The sequence below is a fragment of the Pyxicephalus adspersus genome, chromosome 11, assembly GCF_032062135.1.
Source record: "Pyxicephalus adspersus chromosome 11, UCB_Pads_2.0, whole genome shotgun sequence".
Taxonomy (NCBI): Eukaryota; Metazoa; Chordata; class Amphibia; order Anura; family Pyxicephalidae; genus Pyxicephalus; species Pyxicephalus adspersus.
In genome coordinates this window covers 44,423,185-44,433,957 of record NC_092868.1, presented here as the reverse complement: position 1 = coordinate 44,433,957, position 10,773 = coordinate 44,423,185, and the positions used below count along the sequence as shown (strand labels likewise).

At 40.2% G+C, this 10,773-nt stretch overlaps 1 protein-coding gene across 1 annotated transcript; it reads left to right on the top strand.

The window, feature by feature from the left end:
- The first annotated feature begins 1,387 nt into the window (after nucleotides 1-1,387).
- Nucleotides 1,388-9,993, top strand: PEX10 (peroxisomal biogenesis factor 10). Its single transcript, XM_072426591.1, has 6 exons — nucleotides 1,388-1,639; nucleotides 2,636-2,716; nucleotides 3,821-4,227; nucleotides 5,271-5,446; nucleotides 6,764-6,899; nucleotides 7,092-9,993. The coding sequence occupies exons 1-6, from the start codon at nucleotides 1,528-1,530 to the stop codon at nucleotides 7,158-7,160; spliced, it is 981 nt and encodes a 326-aa protein (XP_072282692.1). The 5' UTR covers nucleotides 1,388-1,527; the 3' UTR covers nucleotides 7,161-9,993.
- The last annotated feature ends 780 nt before the right edge of the window (nucleotides 9,994-10,773 follow it).

The window sequence follows — 10,773 nt, the reverse complement described above, 5'->3', positions numbered from 1 at the left end:
AGCTGATAGCGGTAACCCCGAGCCACACTGGGGGTAGCTAAAAAAATAAAAAATAAAGACTTACCTGGTCCCACTGGCGTCCTCCAGTGTCCTGCCAGTCTGATCCCATCCTCTGGCCGCGTCCTCTTCCTTCGATCTGTTCCCCGGTGAGTGCTTGGACGTTCCCTGAGGGTTCCCGGTGACATCAGTGCGTACAAGGGAGCGTGGTGGGAATTTCAAATTATTTTGTATTAAATTAATACAAAATAACTGTATTGATTCCAATACAAAGTAATCATTTAAATATACATATGCTAATGTACAGTTATTTTACAGGTTCAGTATTTTTGATTTATTTATGCACCCTTGTTTTAACAGATTTTTGTGTTATTAATAAGTTTATTAATAAATTTAAATATTGGACATTTTTCTAAGAGTTATTCCTAAGAATTATAGGCCTACAATGTAAAATAAATTTTCATGAAAGACAATGTACCGCTTTTAGACATATAAATCCGACAGAAATGAACCGCCCAGGAGGTTAGGCCATTGATATTATTAGTATTTGTACTTTTCATAAAGATATCAGTTGACATTTAGGAACTCATAGATCCCTTTATATTATTGTTAGCCCAAAGGGTGAACCAAGAAAGACCCAAAGAGTCCACCAAAGCTGCATTGTTGTGCTGGGTTGCCATTTATTAATATTATCACCCCAAGGTACCCTACCAGTAAACTCCAGAAGGATGCACTACTGGGGTGCACTACTGTGCATTGGGGGGCTGGCGTATGTACGACACCATGGAGGTTAAATGTACGTGCAAGACGATGGAGGACAGAAGCATGTTTGACACGAGGGGGGACAGGGAATGCAATGCATGGTAACATTTAGGTTTTGTAAAATAAAACTTACAACCATATTGGGAAGAGAATCATAAACTTACTTCATTTCTCCCCGCAGCTGCTCCCAGGAATTCTCTTCAATGGCTCCTCTGCCTGTTGCAGCTCTGACGCCACAGGAGCAGCAATCCCGCATTATACGGAGGCCACATTACGCAGAGATGGACAGAGATGGAGAGCGGCACCTGCCTGGGTATAATGAGCATTTACCTGATATAGAGGGGTATTGAGGGGTAAATGTTAGTTTATTTTTATTGTAAATGTAAAAAAAAAATTATAATTACTAAATAAAGCACACATATATTTATTATATATCCTTTGACTGTTTTTTCTCTTTTTTATTCAATATTATAAAACAACATACACAGCCGTTTATTTTATGTCTGACTGAAGCTGGGCTAAGCACACATGGAATTCTGTCACAGAATTCTCCCGCTCTCAGCCAGAATGCGTCAAAGTCCATTGCTGTGGTAACAAGGCCGGACGTAAGCAAGCCCCGCCTCCCACGCAGGCGCACGCATTGTACACCCGGAAGTAGGACGGGAAGGCAGGACGGGTTGTTGTTGTTATTGTGGGGGTACCTCAGGAAATTGGGGTGAAGAAGGGGGTAGCCCCGGGGTATGAGGAACGGGGGTGCTCCCCGCCGCTATGGCCTTTATTTCCGCAAACCAACCTCAGCTTATCCGGAGCAGCCAGAAGGATGAGCAGTTCCAGAGCTCCCTGAGGGGCCAGGCACACGAGGCCTGTCAGGCTTTTGCTGGTAAGTGATTGTAGAATGAGGGCCTGATGTGTGTCAGCTGTGTGTGGTGCAGTGTATTAGTATCATAGGTGTGTATATGGGGGGTGTAGGTGGGACTGGATGGAGGATAAAAGTATGTTTAGGGGAACAGCTGTGTGACACGATGAGGGGCCCGAGTACTTGGTACAGGATAGGGGACACTTGTACCATGTGACACATGATGGGGGGCATGATGGAGGGCAGGCGTACGTATGTGACAGTGGAGGGCAGGCGTATGTGCGACAAGGTGAGGGACAGGTGCAGGTGCAATACGGGGTATGTGCGACACGATGGAGGGGGAAAGGCATAGGTGTGACAAGATGGGGAGTAGGTGTACTTGGGACATGATGGGGAACTGGGATATGTACGACATGGTGGGGGGGAAGGCATAAATGCAACACGATGGGGGTCATGCATAAGTGCGAAATTATATACTAATACTAAAGTATTAGTATGTGAACTTTACTCTTTATAAAGTGATAAATTCAGATTTTAGGAACTTTTCTAGATCCTTTGAGTGAGGGACAGGTGCAGGTGCGACACAATCGGGGACAGGCATTTATGCAGTAAGATGAGGGACAGGCATACGTACATCATGGCGTACTTGGGGCATGATTGGGGACAGGAGTACAGGTGACACGGTGGGGGACAGGCATGTATGCAACATGATGAGGGACAGGTGTAGGTGCGACACGATGAAGGACATGTATACTTGGGACATGATTGGAAGAGGCATGCATGCAACATGACGAGGGACCAGTGTACTTGGGACGTGACTGGGGACAGGTGTAGGTGCGACAGGTGTACATGTGTCTTAAAGGGCAGCAGATAAGTAATGTAAATCGATTTCTCTCTTGTTACATTTCGTTATCCTATAGACATAGTCAGGGTTTGTACATGGATGTTAGCTGTTCTCTCTTATACACACATTGCACAAATCTTTAGTTTTGCTGACATGTTCATCTGTTTTCATTGTAGGTGCCAAGAAATGGCTGCAATGGAGGAAAGAGATTGAGCTGCTGTGTGATGTTGCTTATTACACTCTCACCACATTTTCAGGTAAGACGTATAGTATGTTAGGTGTACGTATGAGATAGATTCTTGTCATCATCATGGTGTCAGTACTTTGCTCACACTGCCATTGTGATAACAGAAGCCCCCCATTCAGGGCTGGATCAGATCTCATATCCAGGAGTCCTTCTGTTTTCTACTTGATGGCTGCTTTTAGGTGGAGCCATTACAATGGTAGAATGGGAACAATTTTCTCATCCCAATTATCTCCCCTCCAGTTCTTTCTCTCCACTGTCAGCACTAAGATTTGTTCTAATTGCATTTTTCACAATTGCTCTTTGAACTTACCTGTTGAATGAACCTATTTGAAACATGTTATCCAATCAGCATCTTTCAGAAAGCAACAATATTGCCTTGCCAATGAAAGCCGCTTGCTCCACTTGTGTTTCTAACACTTTTTGCCATGGCCGATACATAAACAGTATTATCCCTAGATTTTTTTTGTTTTGGGAGGGAAGAAGTTGAACGTGGGTTGCTGCCCCTGTATTGCGCCCCATCTTTTTTAGTAACCACCCAAAAACAGCCGGGTGGTTATTGTAAAATTGTCGGGTGGTGTGCCAAGCTTAACGCGGCTGGGGAGAACACTGACACAGTTCCTGCTGTTCAGCATAACGCTTTTGTTGTAAAATTGAGACGACTTTCACATTGTACATACTTAATAATCATTATTTTGATGACTATATTTCAATAGACATATTGTAGGCTTACCTCTAGTGTCTGTGTGTATTTTAGACCAGCGGTCGCCAACCGGTGGTCTGCGTCTCTGGCCAGTTCGCCCTCCAGCAGGGTCAGGAGTCTGTGAAATTAGTGGTCCTTGACAACCAAAAAGTTGGCGACTGCTATTTTAAACTGTATTGTTTGCCGTGTGAATAGATGAATAGACTTGCACTGACTGAGAGAAGCAGCTAAGCACAGCCCCATAGCTAACCAGGAAGTTGGACTAATATTTATGAAGGAATATGGCTGTCCTCATGTTCTACAATAATGATAAATAGAAATGAGATTGATTACATTTGTCAAATTTTGATAAGCCTGTAGATTGTCCATATCAGGGCGGTAGTGGTGGACAGTGACTTTATTCCTTTTTTGTAGGTTACCAAACACTGGGGGAAGAATATGTTAATATCGTCCAGGTCGATTCATCCAAGAGGAAGGTGCCGTCCATTCTGCAGCGCTCTCTGCTCATCTGCTGCCACACCTTGATACCTTATTTTCTGGATAAAGAATTAGCCCGTCTGGAACAAGAGCTTCAGATAGAGATCGATGGAGTCAGGGTACCTCACAGCAGCTTGTTTTCCGGTAGCCATCACCGCTCATGGATGTGGAAGTGGATGCACAGAAAGATTGCCGCTCTCTCCGAGCAGCAGAAAAAAGCTCTGGCCAAGACTGTTTATGCTGTCAGGCAGAGTATCACCTTCCTCAGAAGGCTGCATCTGGCAATATTCTATATTAAAGGAACCTTCTACCATATTGCCAAACGGTTCACTGGTATCACTTATGTAAGTGACCTGTTACTTGCTCCGGACCATCTATTTTATTGTATCAGTGCATTCTCCCTGGGGGAGGGGTTTTTCTTCCCAGAGGCAGTGCCTGCTCATGTGCCCCCTTGTAGTCTTTGGGCTTACATTGCTTCTCTTTGATATTGAAGGGTAATCAGTGAATGTCTCCTATAGGGTAAATGAACCCAAAAGCATTCAGCTACTGAACAGGCCCTATACAGGCAAAGCAGGGACCAACTTAAAATGTGTATATTACTTCTACAATTACATAGTTACATAGTAGGTTAGGTCGAAAAAATACATAATTTCATCAAGTTCAACTGCTAGGAAAATAAACATATCCCAGATATAAAACCCTATGGACATAGTTGGCCCAGAGGAAGGCAAAAAAAATTTTATGAGGCAATCAGATGTTCCCTGGATCAACAATCACTGCTTTACTCAAAATCTTTAATCCCCAGCTATATTCTGTGCTTCTAGAAATCAGCTTTTTCTTAAAGCAATCTATAGTAGTTGCTGAAACTACTTCCTGAGGGAGCCAATTCCACATTTTCACAGACCTTACAGTGAAGAATCCCTTCCTTATTCAGAGCTCAAAACTTCTTTTCCTCCAGACGCCAAGAGTGCCCTCTTGTTCTTTGTAATGATATCTAAGTGAATAATTGGGAGGAGAGTTCTCTATATGGACCATTTATATATTTATACAGGGTCATCATATCCCCCTTTTACGTCTCATGTCAATGGAGAATAGATTCAGTTCAGCTAATCTCTCCTCATAGCTGAGCTCCTCCATTCATTTTATTAGTTTAGTTTCCCTTCTCTGCACTCTCTTTAATTCCACAATATCCTTTACGTGCTGCCCAATACTGGACTGCATATTCCTAAACATAAAGCATTCCTGAGCAATCTTCCATGCTGTTCAGTGGTATTTGTTTTTTTTTTTTTTTTTATTGCAAGTGTTACTTTGAGACTTGTGTAATCATCTTGCCTGTGGGTGGTCTTGTAATGTTTTTTGTTTTTTATTTTTATTAATCTGTTTTTAGCTGCACGTTCGTGGATCACTTGGGGATGATAATATTGTTCGCCAGAGTTACAGTTTCCTTGGCGCAGTATCACTGGTTCATCTCATGTTGCTGCTTTATGTTCAGCTGCATCATTTTCAGCAGAAGCAGGAAGCTCAGCAGAAGTTCAAGCTACACCGCAGAATGTCCTACCAAAGGTAATCCTCCGTTAAGGTGCATTATGAATTCAAGTACAGGGATTGTCATTGCTAAACTCCTGAAGAAAATGGTATGTGCTTGGCCGTGTCTTTAGGTGTTCCTAGACTTAGAAGAATTATGCAATACAGGATTGTCAGAAAAGCATCAGAATTACTTATCTCTTCAAATTAAAAATATTGAACCCAAAGCTTCACCAGAACAGCCACAGAGCCATGTCAATGGTGGCAACCTGTCTGCAGAGTCCACTCTTTACCTTTATCCCCCTCCCCCTTGCTAGAAGCCCTTGAATTAGGGTTATAATCAACGTCACTAAAAGAGATATTATACTCATCTATCCTCTGGCATCTTTGGTGCAGATGGTGATATCTTCTTTTAATTTTGACTATTCCAAGTCTCATGAGAAGACACATTAAGCCTGATTTAAAAAAATTCTACATTCCCCAGATCTCACCAGAGATGTCACCTCACCTATGTTCCTTGGGCGAAATCCAGGGAGATGTCAATATACTATTTTTTATTCCAGCAGTTATCCAAGTGAGAGGGGGACAAATCTAAATGACAGACCATGTTTTTAGGTGCAAGGTCCATAGCAAGTCTTCTAAAATCAGCCTGCGCCAAACATTGTTCTTGTAGGATATAAGGAAAATGCATACATGCTAGTCTATGTAGTCCAGCTAAGCCTTCCTCGCCTCTCATATTTCCATAATGTTTTTTTTTCCTTGCATTTACAGCTGACTGTCACTTCCCCAAATTCACAACCAGCACTGGATTACATGCTGTTCTGTATGAATCACAGATGGTGTGTAGACCTTCCTTGAAGGTTCCTGAGATGTGTCACTTAGATATATCATAAAGCTTTAAGCAGTACAGTATATTCTATTGTATAGTGTGTGTATATTAATAATATTATTACACAGTATTTATATAGCCCCCAACATAATATGCAGCACTTTACAAAGTCCATAGTCATATCAACTCTCTAAGTTGATATGTCATAACTGTCTCTCAAAGGAACTCACAATCTAATGTCCTTACCACAGTCATATGTCTGTATTACAGTCTAGGGTCAATTTTTTAGTGGTAAGCCAAATATCCTAACTGCATGTTTTTTAAATGTGTGGGGAAACCCACGCAAACGCAGGGAGAACCTGCATACTTCATGCAGATAGTAAATGAGTGTGTGTATATTTATATATATTATATATATTACACACACACACACACACACACACATACTTACATAGAAAGTAGGTGAAGAGTCTGACTCAGTCATTCCACAAACAGACCATGGTTTAAATATCCTCTGGTATTTGCAGGGCACCGCCACATGAGAAGTCCTACCAGCGAACCTCGAAGTGCACATTGTGCTTAGAACATCGCAAACACAGTACAGCAACACCATGTGGTCACCTTTTCTGCTGGGGGTGCATCACTGAATGGTGTAACACCAAGGTGAGGACCTCTTGTTTTGTCCATATTGTTCTAACCTGTAATTGATATGGTTACTTTTCTGATTTGTTTCAATGGTATAATCAGCATTTTATTGTTGGTGTTTATATATACTTTAATCTGTAGTAGAAACATGCTGGTGATTATTATAGTCATCACGTCAATGTTCTTTAATATGAAAAATCTAAATTTCAGGCTGAATGCCCGCTATGCCGAGAAAAATTCAATCCACAGAGACTTGTCTACCTGCGGCACTACAGATGACTTTGTGATCGTCTCCCTCAGACCAAGGGCTTCAAGAGGTGTCTTTAATTTCAGCTGGTGAAGTGAGACTTTCCAAGCCAAACTAACACCTTGATGTTTACACAATGTGTGTGGCCAAACTTTTGTAGTTGCAGGTTATATGGTGTGTCGTGTGTATCAAAATACTAAAGTGTAACTGGACTGATACCGCAACTGTTGCACACTACTATGGTCGTAGATAACTAAAAGATTTTATTTCTAGGCTAAAGTACAGATGTGATAACTGTGGAGGGAGATATTTAGGATGAACATCTCCATATCGGTAAAACAGTACATGGGTACTTAACCTTTTGCACTTTACTAAACTATATATTAAGCTACAGGTAATAGCAGCATTTCTCAACTTTTTTAACATGGGGGAACCCTACAATTTTTTTCAGCTGTTTAGGGAATCCCTACTATAATGATCATAGCCATAGTTTACAGTAAATGAGTGGGGCAGTCATTGTGTTCAATATTTCTGACCTATGGGAAGAATGTCACCCTTACAGATAGCCATAAGAAGCATTGGTAACTGACCCAAGATGGACAACTTGCTCATTGCTCAACAAACCCCTAGCAATCTCTGTAGGAACCCTGGTTGGGAAACACGGGCTTAGAGATAAGCAGAGAATGAATAAAGATTGGATGGTGCCCTCTGCTGGTGACAACGGGTTGTAGCTTTACATTTCATCCATTATACAATACTGCCCAACAGCACTTTCCCCAAGGTCATAAAAGATTATTTAGGCCTTAAGATAGAAGGTGGTACATACATGTGCTGCCTCTAATTACAGCTGAATGCTGGGCACAAAACATTTCATGTGAATATATTCCTCTTCCACTAAGTTGCACCAAATGCCTTTGCAAACCAAGGTAAAACCTTAGAAAAGTAGTGATTGATGGTATTATTGGCTCTGGAGACCTCTGAATTCAATATGGTAATGTATTTACTGACACATAGATGTCTACTTTATAAAATTATTGGTTAGTGTAGCTGATTTTTGTTATAAATTATTTACAATGATTCTTAATAATAAATTGATTTTATCAAGGGGTTAGATTGGATTACAGGTTGAAAAGAACAAAGTCTGTAGAGAAAGTTTAATACACAGGGTTTCTACATATAGACTAGAGGAGACAATTCCTAGCTGTATGCTATTTAAAAAAAAGCTTTTAAAAAATGTAGAGAAGTTTTGCTTTTATAAAAAAAAAATTTGATAAATATATATTTCCAGGCTGTAACGCAACAAAACAGGATGAATATTTTCGGAAGACTGTGTATATGAGAGGATTGCCACATAAGCCATTTTGTGATTTATTGTTATTTAAAAAAAAAAAAAGTATTATATAGCAATGACTGAATACTGTGACCGGACATTTCAATGTAGTTGGCTAAGAGGGATTAGATGATGGAAAAGCAGACTACACATAGACCACAGCTGGGTTTCTTTCTATTTGGATACCAGTGCTTTATGAACGTGTTGCATTTAAGTTTTATCTGAGGACTGCCATGGACAAGGTTGCAGTTTTTTAGTATGAATCCAATCTGCCATATTTACGTACGTTTCATTATTCTTATAGTGTAAGCCTATTCCTTTTTAAGGTATCTACCTAATCAGAAGATTATTATTATTTTCAGATTAGAAGTGTACCTATAAAGAAGCATGTGTATACCCGTGCTCCTGATTTTAATTCTGCAGCAAAGATCTCACCGCCCCCCCAAGTCGTATATGCATAGTCTCCAATGTTAACTTCAGCTGCTTGCAGTCTTGAAATGCATCACAGCAGGGAACTTGGGCCTGATTCATGAAAGCTCTCCAAGACTGGAGAATGTAAGACTTGCATAAGGGAACCTAGGTGATCCAGCAAACCTGAAACAGATTCAGTCCAGGATTAAAAACATTTGATAATTATGTTTAAGAAAAGCATTTCAGATTTGCTGGATCACTGTGAGAATATATCTTTGTTGTCCCCTTTAGTTCTCTATAGCTCCCTCCATCAAGGTTTGTTTCACTATAGGATACAGTAGTGACATGGAGATGGGTGAAAGGAACCATTGAGCACTTGTGAAGGACACAGGAGACTGGGTGCTCTTTTACACCCATGGTATGAAACTGTGTGGCTGGCAGCTCCCCAGTGCAGAGCAAACTGCAGCACAGGTAACCAGATGTGCATGCTGCTGTGGCCATAGTGCAAATCTTTAAAAAACAAAATCTTGTGAAGGTCAGGATGAAACTAAATAGCATTGAAGAGCTACTGTGACCTGGAGCACATGTGTGCATGTCAGATGTCTAAACACTGCTTCTTCCAGGTCAGTGACAGATGCTAGCCTCCTAACCTGTAGCAAAAAGAAAAATCAGCAATGGCTGCTGTTTTATTTTATTCTAAAATGTTTCTTTCCTGAGCACTTGTGCTGCATAAATAGTCTGACAAAGGTGTGGAAAATGTCCAGGCTGTAATAGCAGATTGGTTGCTATGAGTGACTGCACTACCTTGTCAAAAAACACGTAAGAAGAAGCAGATTCATGTTCATGTGGATAATGCTGTAATGTTTTCACCTTCAGAAGCCAGATTTGATTGAATCCTCTAAGACCTCTTCAGCCAACAGAGTTTGAGTTGTGTTATAAAATTGTTTATTTTAGAAAGTATTTGGATTTAATTATTGTGCTGTTAATATATACTTTAATGTGTGAAGACAATATCTTCATGTAGAGAAAAAGCAGCATCACTTGCCTCTAATCTGTTTTCACTAATAACTATTTAATTGAATAATGTTTTGCTAATAAAGAAATAAATTCTGGAATTATGTTAACTGTGTGTTAGACTCTTCAGTTAACACATGTTTGTCTGGAAGGAAAGCTGGAGGTCCTCATGGTTTTCCCCTCATAAAATGCTGCTTCACTGGCTGTCACACGTTGTTGTGCCAAATCTAGAGTTGAAACCTCTTTTTAATGTCTAGATGACCACCAGAGTGAAAAGGGGAAGGGATGTCCCACCACTATGCATAAAATATAACACAGTTAGGTCCATATATATTTAGACAGACAACGTTTTTCTCATTTTGGTTCTGTACTTTACCAAAATACATTTTAAATAAAACAACTCAGATGCAGTTGAACTGCAGACTTTCAGCTTTAATTTAAAAAAAGTTGTATATGTCCAAATATTTATGGACCTAACTGTATATCAGTCTCTTAAATAAAATATTACATATATTGATACCAATATAAACAATGTAATGTTGTGCCCCATATTCATGCCTTAATCAGGAAATATAGTAGAAAGATGGGATTTGTACATATATTTTATTTTTTGCACAGCCTCATCTTTAATAAGCTGGCCTGTCTACTGCTTTATTAACGGTGTCATATATGTTTCAGCTGGTTCATGTACTCATATACCTTTTCAGATTTGGACAAAATCATATAGACTGATCACTTTGAGTCCTCTCATTCATACAAAATCCCTATTGTTAGTAAAATTAAAAAAAACTCTAGCATATGCTGACCTGAAATGGTGACTGTCAAAGTCCAAAAATGATCTACACTTCTGTTTTAATTCTAAGTTGCTGGCACCGCCTTCACATATTGTT

What these genes read in the sequence shown, in the direction of transcription:
- PEX10 (XM_072426591.1), top strand. Translation starts at nt 1,528, where the DNA reads ATGGCCTTTATTTCCGCAAACCAACCTCAGCTTATCCGGAGCAGCCAG. An exon ending in GGCCTGTCAGGCTTTTGCTG is followed by an intron (nt 1,640 to 2,635) that starts GTAAGTGATTGT and finishes TTTTCATTGTAG; the next exon opens with GTGCCAAGAAATGGCTGCAA. An exon ending in CGCAGAATGTCCTACCAAAG is followed by an intron (nt 5,447 to 6,763) that starts GTAATCCTCCGT and finishes TGGTATTTGCAG; the next exon opens with GGCACCGCCACATGAGAAGT.